This window comes from Manihot esculenta, chromosome 15, assembly GCF_001659605.2.
Source record: "Manihot esculenta cultivar AM560-2 chromosome 15, M.esculenta_v8, whole genome shotgun sequence".
In the NCBI taxonomy this organism is placed as follows: domain Eukaryota; kingdom Viridiplantae; phylum Streptophyta; class Magnoliopsida; order Malpighiales; family Euphorbiaceae; genus Manihot; species Manihot esculenta.
This window is the reverse complement of record NC_035175.2, coordinates 407,818-426,348: the sequence shown is the minus strand read 5'-3', so window position 1 is coordinate 426,348 and position 18,531 is coordinate 407,818. Positions and strand designations below refer to the sequence as shown.

The 18,531-nt window shown below is 37.0% G+C and overlaps 2 protein-coding genes across 3 annotated transcripts; both read left to right on the top strand.

The window, feature by feature from the left end:
• The first annotated feature begins 3,761 nt into the window (after nucleotides 1-3,761).
• On the top strand, nucleotides 3,762-8,024 carry LOC110601675 (probable protein phosphatase 2C 42). 2 transcript variants are annotated; one of them, XM_021738901.2, is made up of 4 exons: nucleotides 3,780-4,443; nucleotides 5,320-5,690; nucleotides 6,454-6,690; nucleotides 7,547-8,024. In XM_021738901.2, the coding sequence occupies exons 1-4, from the start codon at nucleotides 4,134-4,136 to the stop codon at nucleotides 7,757-7,759; spliced, it is 1,131 nt and encodes a 376-aa protein (XP_021594593.1). In that variant the 5' UTR covers nucleotides 3,780-4,133; the 3' UTR covers nucleotides 7,760-8,024. The 2 variants fall into 2 exon arrangements, with proteins under 2 accessions (XP_043806998.1, XP_021594593.1); XM_043951063.1 differs by lacking the exon at nucleotides 6,454-6,690 and having other exon boundaries at nucleotides 3,762-4,443.
• A 327-nt stretch (nucleotides 8,025-8,351) lies between these two features.
• Nucleotides 8,352-17,795, top strand: LOC110601676. Its single transcript, XM_021738902.2, has 16 exons — nucleotides 8,352-8,677; nucleotides 8,769-8,963; nucleotides 9,040-9,114; nucleotides 9,199-9,366; nucleotides 9,514-9,677; nucleotides 9,866-10,084; nucleotides 10,194-10,320; nucleotides 10,660-10,848; nucleotides 11,268-11,354; nucleotides 11,480-11,649; nucleotides 11,837-11,956; nucleotides 16,390-16,615; nucleotides 16,805-16,864; nucleotides 16,951-17,124; nucleotides 17,210-17,319; nucleotides 17,394-17,795. Exons 1-16 carry the CDS (start codon nucleotides 8,474-8,476, stop codon nucleotides 17,557-17,559), a joined length of 2,454 nt encoding a protein of 817 aa, XP_021594594.1. The 5' UTR covers nucleotides 8,352-8,473; the 3' UTR covers nucleotides 17,560-17,795.
• The last annotated feature ends 736 nt before the right edge of the window (nucleotides 17,796-18,531 follow it).

Genomic DNA, 18,531 nt, shown 5'->3' with positions numbered 1-18,531 from the left:
TGAGGAGAAACAGTCTCCCAAACTTTAAAGTCTTTGATCTAAGCTCAAAACTTCAAAAACAAGCGAAAACTCATGAAAATTTGAAGAAAAAACATAAAATCATCAAAGGAAGGGGCAAAAACTCACCTTTGCCCGAAAATGGAGAGAGAAACTCCCCCATTTTCGGACTGGAGGCCTCTTATAGGTGGTTGGCCAGACTATCTTCGGGGGCCGAAAGGAGAGCTCCCGCGGCAGCACCATGTTGGGCGGCCAAACCTGGGCTTGTCCCTCAAAAATATTTTTCTTTCATTTTAAAACTTTAACTCAAAACCAAATAATAAAATCATGAAAAACATTTTGTAAAAACATATTTTATCCTTCTAAGAGGTTCCGGTATCCGATATTCCAGATTCCAACGGGGATTCCGTCGGAAGGTTCGAATTTCGACACCGGAGTCTAGCCGGATATTACAAATACCAACAACAGCAAGATATGAGTACATGGCCTCGTAGACTCTTCTGCTTGATTAGGATTGACAAGCCCATATTTCAACTTGAACAATCATATCTACAGCCGACTCACGCATATTCTGTTACAGCCCCAGCAGCCAATTGGCATCCAGGCCAATAGTCCCAGGCCAAACCCCTCCCCAAGCACCGGATAAAGCATGCCACACATGAACATCATCCAAGCTCAGAAGGCCTGGAATATCAGCTCCTTCTGCCTTTAGCTCCCTCATCATCTTGGCCTACTCAATCATCTCCTTGAATATATATCATAGAACATAGAAATTAAGTTCAAGGACTTGAATAAGGATCAGATGCAAGTCAGAACAATTGGAACCAATCCACATACTGGGCAAAATGCTAAGGAATTTACGATCAAAGAGCTTCCCAATAGGTTCCACATCCTGTCAAAAGGTTCTTTCACGGAAAAACCAAGAAAGGCTCCGTTTTTGGATTTAGAAGCCACCGATTTGAGAGTATGTGGAGGAATGTCATCAGCATCAGAAAAATGGACAAGTGAAATGAAGAAGACAGTTTTACATTTCTGGGGGCATCATTTTTTTTTTAAACTTTAGAGAATTATTATTATTATTATATATATAATTTTATTAAAACAAGAAAAATAAAGCAGAGTGTTACTAGCAGAAATGGCCATGGAAAGATTGTATGGGTGAGCCGGCACAAGAAGACCAGCATAACAAGGCTCGTACAAGCCCACAGTGAGCACATTTCTCCATTTAAGTATACACGAGACGACCAGTTACACAAGAGTCCATTATTCTTTGTGATCCAATCCAATATTAGTTTTCCGGCCCAAAAAGAGTAAATACCATAACCATATATGTGAGTTGTCACCGATATGTTGATGGCTACAACTCCTTCCTCTATAAAACAAAGGAGCCATGACCCAAGAGACAAGTGACGAACAACTGAACGCTGGGGCTTACTACAATCCAACACAACACCAACAAACAATAGCATGTAATCCTTCATGCCATGGCTAAATACCCGATTCAGGCACGGTTCCAAGGATTTCACTTTGAAATTTTGTTCCTAAAATTGTAACCATATAGGCCCCGTTTCATGCTTGCTCATCTCTGTGCTTTCAATAAGTGCGCAGAGACCCGGCTCTAGAGAAAATTTGGATGCAATGTCTCCCAATGCTCCACATACTCACAGTTAGAGAAGGAAAATCTGATGACCAATTTGTTTGTTTAATAAGACCACAGAGACACAAGTCTTTGTTTCGATCAACATAGCGAACAAGAGACTGTTTGCCGGGTCAATTTGATGTCAACTTCTTGGTTATATGGCAGGCCTGCACTAGCAAATGGAAGAGTCAATTCATGTCTAAGGTGTGCTGAGAAGGGCAAGCTATGAAGGTGGCTACTTGCTAGGCATGTGAGAGACTAACATTAATGATAGATTGAATTTTCTCAATATTAGAACATGGGTTTGTGATTTTTGAAGTGAAGGGACTCTCATTGTCAAGTTTGCCATCATGTGCCCCAGAATGATGCTAAGAGGTAAAAACAAGAAGCAACAATGTATGGCAATAGAAGCTTTTTCCAATTGTTCTTTTCTTTGGGCAACAAAAGCAAACAAGTGGTTGTCACAATCTTTGTTTTTCAATTGTCTCCACACAGTAAAGCAAAACCATTGCCAAACGAAATCTCAAGATGTCAAGTTTTCCCCAACTGTTTACATAGAAACTCAATGAAAAAAAAATCAACATGAAATCTTCAAGCAATTGTATTACATTGTTACCGTATAAATAAATGTATTGGCTCGTCATGTCCTCGTGAAAAATCTATTAGCAATCTCATATTTACTTTAATAATACTACATCTGTTTCACGATACATCCTTTAACATTTATTCACCAAAATCAATAAAAATAATTAATAGCCTTAATTATATAAAAGGTTATAATAATTTATCTAAAATATTTTTAGATAGTGATTTTTTTAACATATTAATATTAAATGATTTAAAAACTAATAAGGATGGTATAAAAATTAAAAATTAATGTTACTTTAAAATCTCAAAATAAATTTATAATATGAAATAAGAAAAATTTTCAAAAACAACATTTAAATGGAATGAATTTATTTTTAATTTATAAGCCGATGAAATCAACTTATAAACTGCAAAAAAAAAAAAAAATTAAGAGTATAAGCATTAGACTTATAAGTTGGTTTGATCAAATAATTTACCAAATTGTCCTTGTTTAATTTTAAAACTTCACTTTGTATTTTATTTAATATTTTTTAGCAATTTTAATAATAAATATAATTATAAGTTAATTATTACTAAACATGTTAACTATTTATAAATCACTTATAAATATTTTAACCAAATATATAATTACTTAAAATTTTAAATGTTTATAAGTTTTAAATAATTTATAAATAATTATTAAAGTAATTTTTAAAAATTAAACCAAACATTTTTGTAATATTTAATATGTGAAAGCTTATTCAACATATCAAAATTAATGTGACATCAAAGTATGTGCAATTTATAACTTAATTTTATAGATAAGATAGTTACAATTTTTGTAAAGTTGAAGGTAAAATGTTAATAAAATAAAACTAATGGTGCAAAAGGAATGTTGATGTGAAATAGTTTTCTTTGACCATAAAAATTATCCTTGACCATTTTTTATTCTCCCATGACAAAGAATCTATAATGGTGGCCTAATGACACAGAGCTAATTTCAAATTGGCTTGGTGGGGAGGACTTGTGGATCAAATTTCTTTGCAATTTGTTGAGTGGTAAAATTCATCCACCATTAATCTAACTGTGATGCGTGAGTAAGTGCTTGTGTTGCATTACCTAGAGTCCAGACTCCAATTGTCAATCCCAAAGGAAACAGAAAAATGGGCATAATTAATCTGAATAAAAGTTGAACTTCATAGAAATTGGTAAATATGTGATGGGTTCATAGAGAAGCAAGTATACTCGTTTTTTCAACACTCGAAGAAACATAGAAAAACAATCTAACTCAGGCCTAAGTTTCTATCAACTCTGGTTAAGTAGAGTTTGGCCCAAATTCAGCAATCAGTTTTATTCTGGAATCGAAGTGAAATTTTTTTCCTCCATCCGATCCATTACTGCTTAGTTCTTACCAGTGGGCAGTAACGAGTAGAAGTAGAAAAGTAGAAACTCAAACCGAGTCATGAAAATTCACCAAAGTAAAACTTAAAGCTTGGGACTTGAGAGTCACAGATAGTGGCACCCTTATGAAAGTTTTCACTTTCACCCGCAAGTTAAAAAGACGAGAGAAAAACAATTCCATGGAAAAACACATAAAAAGAAAGAATGTAAGCTAAAGAGGCATCGCAAGAAGAACACTCGCTTTTTGCGTACCTCGAATTGATGGTTAACGCACCAGAATACAAACAAAAGACATTGAAAACAACACCCAACAGAACTCTTCCCTACACCATCTCCTCCCAACAATGGCATGATCCTTTCCCTGTTCCTCTACCACCGGGCACCACCCTCCATCATCACCACAACCCTTCTCTCTTCTTATCCTGTACACCCATTTTCTTGTCAAAGATAAATTTGTTCATTCCATCAACGTCTCAGATTGGGATATCTTGGGAGATGCGATTGGGTCAGCGTAACTGAGAGATGTGGGATGCTTCAGGCATTAATGAATCTGCTTTCTTTATGTTTTAGGCCTTTTGGGCTCGGTAGCTGCACTAGTGGCAAGTTTGACTCTGCTGGTGTTGGTAGAGAAAAGAGAGACGGGTTGCTTTGGTATAGAGATACTGGAAGATATGGGTCTGGGGATTTTTCAATGGCTGTTATGCAAGCTAATCAAGTACTCGAGGATCAGTGCCAGATCGAGTCTGGATCGTTCGGGACTTTTGTTGGTGTTTATGATGGTCATGGTGGTCCTGATGCCTCTCGCTATGTCTGTGATCACTTGTTCAGGCACTTTCAAGGTCGGTTACTTTTCAAATTTCACGAATCCTCTTCATTTCTATATGGATCATTCCCCAGCTACCTATTTGGTTGCGTTCGTTTGTGGTTTTAAATCAGCCAAGTTTCAGAGAATATTTGGGGGTTCATGTATTGGAAACTGATAGCATTGATTCTCAAACCAATTTGTTTTCCTCTCTGAGATTTTGAAAGCTATGGTTTTGGTTCGACGAGATTCTATCATATAAAATTAAATTAGATAAGCTTTTTTGTTTATTGAACTAAAAATCACTTGAGCCTTTTATATTGGATTTCAAAAGGGTGAGTTTTGCATGTGTTTTTGATAGTTTGTCTTTTTTGCTTTTAACATCTGAAAAGAGTCCAATTTTGGAGTGGTCACATGTTTGATTCTTCTTTATGCTCGTTATTTCCATTGGGAGATTGTTTTGATTGGATAACTGTTCAGAGTATCTGGTACAGTGAAAAAATTGGAGGAGAGTGGCTCAGCGTCAGTTATTCTTTCTTTACCATATGGGAGCGGCTCTAGTTAAACGGTGTCCGACGGAACGTTTTGTATAGTGTTCTATTTCTTCATTTTTTTTCCTTCTCTTCACTGGAGTGTACTGCAGTTTTTCATTTGGAAAGCTGAGAAAATCTTACCAAAACTCTCAATGCATAAAAAATACCTGCATAAATACTGGATTCTGCTCAATGCTGATGGCTTTGACACTAGTGCCAGTGGTAAATTGGTAATAGAGGGGCAAATACATTCCACCTTCAGTCTTTTTAAAGTTTTATAAAAGTTCTCTTTGGCTTTATTAGCGAAATTTTTCTTCTTGTTTTAGTTTAAATGAGGAGCTGGTCTTATGTTGGCATTCTTAGGCTTTGTGGTTATGCAGCAATATCAGCTGAGACACAGGGAGTTGTGACATCAGAGACTATTCAAAGAGCTTTTCAAGCAACCGAAGAAGGGTTTACTGCTCTCGTGTCTGAGTTATGGACTACTTATCCCCAAGTTGCAACTACTGGATCTTGCTGTCTAGTTGGAGTCATATTTCAGCAGACTCTCTTTGTGGCAAACTTGGGAGATTCTCGAGTCGTGTTAGGGAAGAAAGTTGGCAGCACTGGTGAAATTGCTGCTATTCAGTTATCAACAGAACATAATGCAAACATTGAGGCCATCAGGCATGAACTTAAGGAGTTGCATCCAAGTGATCCCCAGATTGTTGTTTTTAAACATGGAGTTTGGAGAGTAAAGGGGATTATTCAGGTTGTCTCAGAAACCATATTTATCCTTATACTTTGCGTCATCAATAGGTGCTTTTGGAAATTCTCCTTGTTTCTCAGGCATATTCTGTATCTTAAAATGTTACTTTGATGTTTGTGTTAGTGCTGAGAAATTATGCAAAAAATTGATTAGATATCTTTAGGTATTGGGCTGTGACAAAAGCAAAAGTTATATTTCTAGTGTTTGTGATTCAGTCAAAATGCTTCTAGGAACTCATTGACCATTTATTATAGCTAGTAATACGAACAAATTTCACTGTTCTTTCTTTGCACTGTAGGATAGTATGGATGCCTGATGGGAGAGAGTCTCAGAATTAGTAGAAGCTAAACCACAGAGCAGAATAGTATATGGCATTGACAAAACCATGCAGTAAAGTTCTGTATAAGTATACTATGGGATTACATTCTTTAGGTAGAACTATAGGTTCCTTTTGTTTGTTGGAAGTGATGAATTAATACATTTGAGGATGTGAGGTAATTTCTTATAAAAAGACAAAGGCCAATCAGTTGTTTGAAAATTTTGTGATACATTGTTTATTGATATTATTCAAGTAAAAAAGCGTATTTGATCTCTCTTTTCCCCTTTGCCCTGACAGATGTATGTTAATATGGAAGTCAACTGAGTTATGTAAATTTCTTGCACATTTTATTTTAGATGAATATCTTCGTCTAGTTTCTAAATTTTTATTGTTTCTTCACAAGTAGAGATCTTACGTCCCAAGCTTCAATCATTTTGTTTGATGCAGGTTTCTAGATCTATAGGCGACCTGTATATGAAACATGTGCAGTACAACAGAGAACCAATTAATGGAAAATTCAGACTTCCTGAACCAATGAACATGCCTATCTTGAGTGCTAATCCAACTATCATTTCCCATCCTCTCCATCCGAATGATTCCTTTCTTATTTTTGCATCCGATGGGCTTTGGGAACACTTGAGTAATGAGAAAGCTGTGGATATTGTCCACAGTTATCCACATGCAGTAAGATTTTGTCCTCTTTCTCCTTTTTTTTTTCCCCCTCCAATCATTCTTGTGTGCACTAAAGTTGAATCCTTACTTGTGCATCTGCTTATTTTAAGTGTCTAATCCATATAACACTTTAACCTATATTAAGCTACTCTATATCTAATTTTCCACTCAGCCATTACATAGAAGATAGAACACTCAGGTACAATTTATGGATGATAAGAGTAGGACATGTTCCAGAAAGAAGGGATATTTTATTGCATTTATGCCAAATTATAGACGCTTACTTCATTCTTCACATGCATCCTATCTTTGACATTAGAATGTCTCAAGGGTGGCGGGCAGCATGGTGCCATGGTGATTGTCAGTTGAATTCATGGCTGTAATTAGGCATAAGTAGTATGATATTAAGCTGTAATTGGTATAGGTGGACTTACTGGCTTAGGCATCATCTGTAAGATCTCAAGAAATCAGTCAATAAGATTAAAAGGAGTATATTTTTTAGAATTTTATATTGTATTTATGTGTGTTGGTTGAATTGTTTCAGCATATGTTGGTATTTAAATCCTCAAAGCAGTTGAATTGTCAATTGTTGACTAGGATTTCAAGTAGCCGAGATCCTAGACTTGTGATGTTTTAATTACATGTTTACCTTCTTATCTTTTCTTCAACGGGCAATGTACAATTGGGACGTAGTTGAGTGTACATTTAGATTTATAATGCAGATATGAACATATTGAAATTTGTTTCTCTCTCGCTCTCTTCAAAGTAAATAGTCCAATTTAAAGATAGCTCTAACTGATAACTATTGGGTTATGCTATTGGCCTCGTGCAATATTGGCTTGTATTCATTGAACTTTTTCTAATGCAGGGAAGTGCCAAAAGGCTTGTCAAGGCTGCACTCCAAGAAGCAGCAAGAAAAAGAGAGATGCGGTATTCAGATTTACGTAGGATTGACAAGAAGGTTCGACGCCACTTTCACGATGATATAACAGTCATTGTTTTATTCTTAAATCACGATCTTATATCTAGAGGCACAGTGCAAGACCCTCCACTTTCTGTACGAAGTGCTCTGGAACACTGATCATTTGAAAACTCGTTCACGTATTCTCTGCTTCCTTTGCTCTGTTAAGTTCAAGACGGATGCTACTGGATACTAATGCTGAGACATGCTCTTCTTTATTGATTTGGAGTGCACTGACAAAGCTGTTGTTGTACTACTGGATACTAATGCTGAGACTCACTTGTATAATGTTGCTTCGGTAGAAAATTACTTTTGATTTGCTACATATAGCCCATGTATACCCTTTTATAATGTAATCTACTTGTTCCCAGACTCAGTTTTCGTATTTCTTTTCAACTTCTCATGTTATTACTGTCTTAAAAAAAATAGAGAGAAACTATCTAAATGCTTTCAACTCCTGACGTTATTTAATACCATCCAAGAAGCCCTCTCTGAGAGGACTTGAATTCTTTGATTTAATATATCATATATATTGGAAATCAAATAATTTCACATCCACTAAAAAGGGAAAAAGAAAAAGAAAACGACTTGTCGTTCTCTTAGGATGATTGTCACTCGGAAAACGGGTCGAAGGATCCGACTTAAAACTGACGGACTGAGAATTGTTAATTCCAAAAAGTAGGGGCAATTCGGGAATTGTGTTAGTCCAATTGAGTTCTTTCGCGGTGAATCGCACCACACCAGTGTCTTCACCAGCGATTCAAATTACTGATTATTCATGCATCGTTCTCTCTTCTTTCGAGTTAACAATTCCTGCTTGTTCTCTCTTTAATTATGTCTAGGAAATCAAATTCCAGCTTCCTATTTCTATATTATGCGTCGATTCTCACGCTTAGTCTGCTCTTGACTCGGTCTCATTCAGCGCCACAGGCTTTCAGGAGAGACCCTGGGCATCCTCAGTGGCATCACGGCGCCTTTCACGATGTCAGGGACAGAGTCCGATCAGACGTCCGCCGGATGCTCCACACTCGCGCAGAGGTGCTTCCCCTGAAAAAAGATCTATACATGTTCTATCATTTTAGATTTTACTCATCGTAGCTGTTAATTTCATTGGAGATGTTTTATGCAGGTGCCGTTCCAAGTACCATTGGAGGTGAATGTGGTGCTCATTGGATTCAATGGAGATGGAGGCTACAGGTTTACCTTAGATACGCACAAGTTGCAAGAATTTCTGAGAACTAGCTTTCCATCTCACCGACCTTCATGCTTAGAGACCGGCGAGCCTCTTGATATTGAACACCACGTTGTTTATAACGCATTTCCTGTAAGCTGTCTAAAAGTTGCATTCTTAATTAAGCCCATTCATACTTCTTATATTTCTTTTTCTGCTGTTTTAACAGGCTGGGCAGGCGGAACTGATTGCCCTCGAGAAGTCGCTGAAGGACGCTATGGTTCCTGCTGGGACTGCGAGAGAGGTGTATATATTATGTAGATTTGTCATATATATCATTTGCCCTGAAGTAAGTTTCTAATTATTAGTGTTTCATAATACTTCTTAGACTGATTTTGGAAGGGAGGTGCCGCTGTTTGAGGTGGAGGCAACAATAGTGGAGCCTATGTTTCACAAATTGTATTCTTACGTATTTGACAAGGAGGATATAAGGTATACTGCTGCGGAGAGTGATAGGCCTGTTCCCAATGCAATTTTTATTGTCAATTTTGACAAGGTATGGTTGTTTTATAATCTTGTAGTTGACCATCTTACCTGGTTGAAGAACTTTAGAGATTACTTGTTACCTGGATTATAAATATTTTAGAGGGAAATAAATGCTCCAATATTTTTTTGCAATCCATGTTTATCATCTCTTATACAGGTGAGAATGGACCCTAGAAATAAGGAAATTGATCTCGATAGCTTAATGTATGGGAAAATCACCCCATTGACAAGTGAGGACATTATTAAACAAGAGGGGGACTACGTCTACCGTTATCGATATAATGGAGGAGGAGCTACTCAAGTTTGGCTGAGTTCAGACAGGTATGAAATGATATAATTACTTGTATGTTGTCAGAAAGCCTAGGTCCAATATGCAATACTTATTTTACTCTGCATAGAAACTGCTTGTCTATCCTATAGAGAAAGACAACTAATTAAAATGCACAACCTCTCCTCCTCTCTGTCTCTGTCTCAATACTTGTTCTAATACTTTTTGCTATAATGTTCAGATTTGTTGTGATTGACCTGTCAGCAGGACCTTGCACATATGGAAAGATTGAAACTGAAGAGGGAAGTGTCAGTTCTAGAACATTGCCACGGATTAGAAACATAATGTGTCCAAGAGGTTTAGGTGCAATTAGTAATCATGTGTCTCATGATATTTTTGTTGGACAACTTGCTGCTTTGATTGCAACCACAGTTGAGCATGTTATAGCTCCAGATGTTAGGTATATTATGAAGTCCTTTTTACTTAATGTTTTCAACATGTTAATCTCATTACTCTATTTTGTTCCTAGATTTTGTAATTTTGCAGCTGATATTAATCTGTTGATTTAGGTTTGAGACCGTTGACCTGGCAACAAGGTTGCTAATACCTATCATTGTACTGCAAAACCACAATAGGTATAATATTATGGAGAAGGGTCATAATTACAGCATAAACATTGAAGAAATTGAATCAGAGGTGAGTTGTATTACATGGAAATACATGGAAATTTCTTTCTCTACGTTTGAATTCTAACATAATGGTGGCCCCCAAAATTACTTGCCTGCCAAACCCTACCATGCAGTGGTTACTAACCATACAATGAGCAGAACATGATAAATGCCTTCAATGATTTGGAAATACAAATCTGTCCTTTCAAGCTGAGCTGCCTATGACAATTTGCTTTATGACATCTTAGCTGATTCAATTAGTAAAATGATCAAAAAAACAAAAAGAACCCTAATGTGACTTGACAGGTTTCCTAACTAGCACTAACTCTGATATGCAAGCATGACTTCTTTTTGTGTCCTTTTACAGGTGAAGAGGATGGTTCATGAGGGGCAAGAAGTTGTGATCGTAGGTGGTTCACATGCATTACATCATCATGAGAAGTTAGCTATTGCTGTTTCAAAAGCAATGCGAGGTCATTCTTTGCAAGAAACTAAAAAAGATGGACGATTCCATGTTCATACCAAGATCTATCTTGATGGTGCTATACTTAAAGAGGTGGTCTTTTTTCTTTGAAAAAAATAATGCTAATATTGTTTAGCTCTGAAAATATATGATGCACTTATCTTTTTGCAATTTAGTTTCCATCACTGCAAAACCCAGAATTATACTATAAAAAAGTGAGGTCTTGGCTTTCCATGGAAAATAATTGCCTTCAAGAGAACTAACAATTCATCCCATATTCATTGGACAGTGCCCAGTATCTTTTGTCTAGTTCTCAGACTGCCTGAACATCACCTCAAGTCTGTTTGGTTCCAATCTTGTTGATCCATAACGTCATCTTGACTTACTTTCATTGGTTTACTTGGAATATTGAAATTATGCTTCACAGCTTCACCCAGAAGGCTTATACTTCAAATGAAGGTTATATGCTACATTGCCCCTTATTTAACTGTTGTAGCAATTGTGCATTGCAGGAGATGGAACGATCTGCTGATGTGCTTGCTGCAGGTTTAGTTGAGTTGGCCGACCCATCTCTTTCAAGTAAATTTTTTCTCCGCCAGGTCTGTTTATAATCATTAACTCACATATTATTACTTGGATAGATGTGGGTTCTTTACTGAAGAATTGTTATTTAATTACTATATTTAGGAATATACCCTGTGCTAAAATGATTTGTGTCCCTCAGAACTGGATGGATGAATCAGGTGGGTCAGATGACTCCATTCTTAAGCATAAATCTATATGGGCTCGTTATGATTCAAGACATGGCAAGAAGAAGAAGAAAAAAATAAAGAAGAATGAAAAGAAGAAACGAGGGGATCTACGTCGCACTTATGGAACAAGAATCATCCCAGTGTGAGCATACACCAGATCCTCATCATGAAGAGTTGATTTATGATCATTTCCAGTCAATAAATCTTACAAATTTTTTTGTTTCCTTTCCACTATATCAAGATCAATATAAGAGGAAGAAAATTATCATAAATCTTTTAATGTTGATCCATTTTAAGGGGACAATGTGCTTTGTGGTCTTCTACTGCAGCTTCGTGCTATCCTTGGCTGATGTGGACCCACACCTCATGATGGAAGATGACAGCCTTGTTTGGACAAGCAAGGATGTGGTCATTGTACTTCAGCACCAACATGAAAAGATACCTTTGAGGTGAGTAACACTGATCAATGTTTTCTACTTAGTTGTGTAGTTGGTTTTGTCTTCACATGGAAAACCATTTGCCTTCAAAACATATACCCTTTTAACTATGAACATATAATGTTTGTTTCTAGCTTGGTTGTCCACGTGCAGTTGTCCCATTCCATATTGCCTTTGTAGAAAGATAATATTTGTTATTGTATCACAATAAAGATTACAACCTATTTATACATGAGAGACAGTATCTAAACAGGAAGGAAAATCAAGCCTATGATTATACAATCCCTAAGATTAAGTAACTAACTCATCTATCAATATTTACTTTCTATATTAATATATTTACTTCCTATAACCTATAACACTCCCCCTCAAGTTGGAGCATAAATGTTAATCATGCCCAACTTGTTACATATATAATCAACTCGAGTTTCAAGATATCTCCTAATTGTTCTCCAGTTCAGATATGTCATGTTGATATTATCTTTTGTTGGACCTTTTCACGAACAAAATGACAATCAATCTCGATGTGTTTAGTCCTCTCGTGAAATACTGGATTAGAGGCAATGTGGATAGCTGCTTGATTATCACACCACAACTTAGCAGGCACCGAATTTGTGAACCCAACTTCTTCTAATAGTTGACGTACCCACAAGACTTCACAAACAGCTTGTGCCATGGCTCGATATTCAGCTTTAGCACTAGAACGAGAGACTACATTTTGCTTCGTACTTTTCCATGAGACAAGTTACCTCCCACAAAAACACAATACCCAGTAGTTGACCTCCTATCAACCTTTGAGCCTGCCCGATCAGCATCAGAAAAGCATTCAATATTTGAGTGTCCATGGTTACCATAGAATAGCCCTCGCCCTGGGGCCCCTTTAAGGTAACAAAGAATCTGTCCCAAAACATCCCACTGGGCAACAGTAGGGAGAGGACATAAACTGACTTACCACACTCACTGAATATGCAATATCAGGACGAGTCACCGTCAAATAATTCGGCTTGCCAACTAATCTTCTATACCTTTCAGGATCTGCAAATGGCTCACTGTCTTCTGTGGTAAGTTGAAGGTTAGGGGTCATTGGGGCACTACAAGGCTTAGCACCCAATTTTCCTATTTCTGCTAACAAATCAAGAACATATTTTCTTTAAGACAAGAAGATGCCTTTCTTACACCGCATAACTTCGATTCCCAAGAAATATTTCAATGAACCCAAATCCTTTGTATGAAACTGTTTTTTAAGAAATTCTTTTAGGGATGTGATGCCAGCAATGTCACTTCCTGTGATAATGATATCATCCACATATACTACAAGCAGAATTACTCCACTATCAGAATTTCTATAAAACACTGAGTGATCACACTTACTCATCTTCATTCCAAACTATTGGACCACCTCACTAAACCTGCCAAACCATGCCCGAGGACTCTGTTTCAAGCCATAAAGGGATTTTCGAAGTCTACAAACCTTGCCTGACTCCCCCTGAGCAATAAAACCAGGTGGTTGCTCAATATAAACCTCCTCCTGAAGATCACCATGAAGAAAAGCATTTTTAATATCCAGTTGATGCAAAGGCCAATCATGTGTAGCAGCTAAGGAAATAAACAATGGAACAGATGCGAGCTTGGCAACTGGGGAAAATGTATCAGAATAGTCAACTCCATAAGTTTGTGCATGACCTTTGGCTACTAAACGGGCCTTGAGGCGAGCAACAGATCCATCAGGATTTACTTTCACGGCAAACACTCATTTGCACCCAATAGCCCGCTTTCCTGGGGGCAAGGACATCAACTCCCAAGTACCATTAGTGTCAAGGGCCATTATTTCCTCTTCCATTGCAGCACGCTAACCAGAATGGGACAAAGCCTCAATAACAGTTTTGGGAACTGAAATAGAATCTAAAGCAGTGGCAGAACAACGAGAAGAAGAGGACAATTGATCATAAGAGACAAGCTGAAATATGATAAGTGCAAGTACGTTTACCTTTGCGAAGAGCAATGGGCAAATCCAAATCAGACAGTGAAAGATCAGTGGGAGCAGGATCTGTCAACGAAGAAGCGGGTAGTGGAGCGGAGTCAGAGTCCTCTAAGCGTCTGGAATACACATGAAAGATGGGAGGGCGACCTGGCACATGAGCGAAAGGTGTAGGGGTAGTCTGGGGAGACAGAGAGCGAACAGTGTATAACAAGAGGTCATCTTCCTCCCCTTGAGTGTTATAAACAGATGATGGCAGAAAAAATAGAGTGGACTCAAAGAATGTTACATCCGCAGACACAAGATATTGATTCATATCAGGAGAAAAACAACGATACCCTTTCTAACGTCGAGAGTAGCCAAGGAAGACACATTTGAGTGATTTGGGATCCAATTTAGTAACCTGTGGACGAACATCACGAACAAAACAAGTACACCCAAAGATACGTGACTCAATAGGAAACAAAGATTTAGTGGGAAATAAAATATTATAAGGAATATCACCATGAAGGATGGAGGAAGGCATGCGATTGATCAAAAAACAAGCCGTGGATATAGCATCAGCCCAAAAACATTTAGGTACTTTCATTTGGAATAAGAGGGCTCTGGATACTTTAAGAAGATGTTGATTTTTCCTTTCGGCAACTCCATTCTGTGAAGGAGTGTCAACACAAGAGGACTGATGAAGAATCCCTTTTTGTAATAAATAAGATTGAAATTCCCCAGAGATACTCTTTAGCATTATCACTTTGCAATATACAAATGGGAATATTGAATTGGGTTTGGATTTCAGCATGAAACGCACAAAAGATAGAAAATAATTCTGAACGACTCTTCATTAAAGATAACCAAGTAGTACGAGAGAAGTCATCAACAAAAGTAACAAAGTACTTAAAGCCAGATTTAGACACAGTAGGACAAGGACCCCAAACATCTGAATGTACTAACTCAAAGGGGGACGAAGCCCGTTTATTGACTCGAGACATTGAAGGTAAATGATGATGTTCGGCAAATTGACAAGACTCACAATCTAAAACAGACAAAGAATGAAACTGTGGATATAACCTCTTCAAAGCCGAGAGAGAAGGATGCCCCAAACGACAATGAACATCAAAATGTGTTAAACGCGTGGAATGTGTTAAATGCGTGGAACATGCAAGAGATCTAGGTAGTTGCTGATCCAAGACGTAGAGATCCTCTGACTCATGCCCTTTACCAATAATCTGCTTCGTCGAAAGATCCTGAAAAATACAGTGATCAAGAAAGAATAAGACACAACAATTCAATGCACGAGTGAGTTTACTAACAGAAAGCAAATTAAATGCGAACTTAGGGAGACATAACACAGAGATACAGAAAGAGAAGGGGTTAAGTTGACATGACCAGAACCCATGACAAAAGATTTAGTACCATCAGCAAGAGTAACATAAGAAGGCGATGCATGAGACTCGAGATTGGACAAAAGGGTAGAATTACCTGACATATGATCGGTAGCACCAGAATCAATAACCCATTTGGAGAATGAAGATACAAGATACTTGGCAATTGCAGTGATAGAGGAGGAATTAGAGGATTTCAGAGATGCTTGGTATTGGATGAATTGTGCATACTCATCTGCAGATATTAAAATTCCCTGATCTGAAGGGGCCTCAACTACCATATGCGCCATTTGTGTGCGCTGATTCTTATTCTGTAGAACAGTACCCGTGAACAGTACCGATGAACAGTACCGAAAAAAAAAACACCTTCACCCAACACCCGAACGGCAAACAAACCTCAGATCTGATAAGGGGATGGTTTGGCAACTCCAGTGACGGTGAGATCCAAATGTTACCCTTTATGGGTAATCCAAATGAACAGAGCCCTAAGTCCCCAAAAAAAATTTTTAAACTTGACGAGAGAGAAAAAAATTAAATTTCTATGAAAAAGGCTCTGATACTATGTAGAAAGATAATATTTGTTATTGTATCACAATAAAGATTACAATTTATTTATACATGAGAGACAGTATCTAAACAGGAAGGAAAATCAAGCGTATGATTATACAATCCCTAAGATTAAGTAACTAACCCATCTATCAATATTTACTTCCTATATTAACATATTTACTTCCTATAACCTATAACAGCCTTCAGTATCAGTTGATTGCATATACACTGATGCCATGTTTAATTCTATGCTATTTTTCAAGTTCACAGTTGTTCATGCATGCTTGTATCCCTCATGCACATGATATATTTGTACAGAATGATGACACTATTAGCCATCTATAATCTGTATGTCACTGCTCCTGAAGAACTCCTGCTGCTTTATATTTCTTACATTAATTGTCTATTAGCCTTTTCTGTAGCATATTTCTGTGTTCTTTATGGAGAAATGGAAGGATTTCATTATTTTTTTAGTTTACTTATTTACCATAACATTTCAATATTGTTCAAGTATTTTTCCAAATTGCTTGTTGGGACAGTTATGTTTCAGAAACAGAGAGAAGGCATGCCCTTCCATCTCTAGCACAGCGACAAATATTGGCAGGGCTTGCTTCTGCTGTTGGTGGGGTGAGTGCGCCATATGAGAAGGCATCTCATGTGCATGAACGGCCAATTGTAAATTGGCTCTGGGCAGCTGGTTGTCATCCATTTGGGCCATTCTCTAACACTTCGAAAATCAGTAAATTGTTGAAGGATGTTACCTTGGTAAAGCTAATTTCTGGACAAACTTCTTCAGGCATATGAAAATATTTACTTATATTCTATTATCAGTATAAGAACTTGTGGCTAGATATATTTATTAATCAGGCACATTTCTGGTAGGTATTATTTGTAAACTTAATTGGATTCCACTTAACTTGTCTCTGAAATTTTTTAAACGTGTTTTATTGGCAGAGGAACACAATATATGCATGTGTTGATTCTGCTCTTCATAGAATTCATGATACTTCAGAGGTAAGTGGGTTTTCATTCATCATTAAGCAAGCAAATAATAATTATTTGCACAATTTTGGTGCTTATGGAATCCTTCAATTCAGCAGGCTGTGCAAGCTTTCGCTGCAGAATACTTGAAAACCCCTATGGGCGAGCCTGTGAAAGGCAAGAAAAACAAAACGACCACAGAGCTGTGGTTAGAGAAGTTCTACGAAAAAACAACTAACCTACCTGAACCTTTTCCGCATGAATTAGTGGAAAGATTGGAGAAATACCTTGATGTAAGTCACTCTTGACTAGGAACTATATTAGGTATTCAATCATCCCAAAGATTACAACATGTAGTTTCGAATTCAAATAATACAGGGTCTTGAGGATCAGCTTGTAGATCTGTCTTCCTTGTTATATGATCACCGGTTGCAAGATGCACATTTGAATAGTTCAGATATTCTTCAGAGCTCTATGATTACACAGCGGTAAGTTTTTTCTTCTTGGACTACTTTTATGTGCCTCAGTGGGTTGATTTTAATGCAAGGTTTGTGCAATGCAGGTATGTGGATCGTGTTTTGGCAAACGAGAGAGATAAAATGAAATGCTGTGAAATTGAGTACAAATATCCCGTTCACTCTTCACAAACTTATATCTATGGGGGGGTTCTTCTTGCTGGGTTTTTTGTATATTTTGTCGTCATTTTCTTTTCTAATCCTGTCCGTTGATGAGTGATATGCCAACTGACAGCTTGCTTAATTTTCTTTTTTGGCATAGTTTTCAATTCTCGTGAAAAAAGTTTGCCTATACCAGAAAAAAGGGAAAACAAAAACTTTCTTCTGTAGTCTTTACTGAAATAACAAATATTAAAGATTTTATCGGAAACCATATTTTCACTCTTACGGGACTCTCAGTATCATTGAATTTTTATGAATTCAAACGGGTGAATCTTTTTTCTCTGCTATGTGATAACTCCATTCCTAGTTTTTTTTTTTTTTTGTTTTTTTGTTTCAGAAAAGCATGAACAGTTTGCTAAATCATGCAACCACCCCCATCCCCATTTCCATTAACTTCATTATCGCGTATAATGTACATTGAAGCGGAACGCGATGTATTTTAATCTTTCTGTTCAGTGGTTTAGAGAGATAGAACGCTATGTATTTTAATCTCAATTGTAATTTTAGTTCAGTTTTACATATAGACTTTTATTACATTCTGAATTCATGTCAGAATGTGATTAATATCATTTAACCCTGGAGTTTGAATACCGTAATCGTGTCATTTTCCTTGTGACTTTACACAATATCTTATGAAGTAGTATTTACTTGCATCGCAATTTCCTAGGTAAAGACGCATGTGAAAGCTCCCGTGTTCCTTTCCACAACATCTTCCTCCTCAACTTGCGGAGTTGGTCCAAAACCTACCAATCTTCACTTGAACTTTCACCTCTCCAACATACTGGGATATGGAATTACAGCTTCGAAGCGTAAATAATTTATTTTATTTATTTTTTTATTAAATAAAAAAATTCCTAATAGAGCATATGAGCAAGAATAAAGCAACAATATTGCTAATTTTCCATTTCATGGTATAAATAAGAACATTTATTTTGCAATTGAATGACCATGAAATCAAAATCAAGTCGGTCTGTGAACGAAACTTGAGAAGTATCTGTAACTTCACCGTAACAAAACAAACCT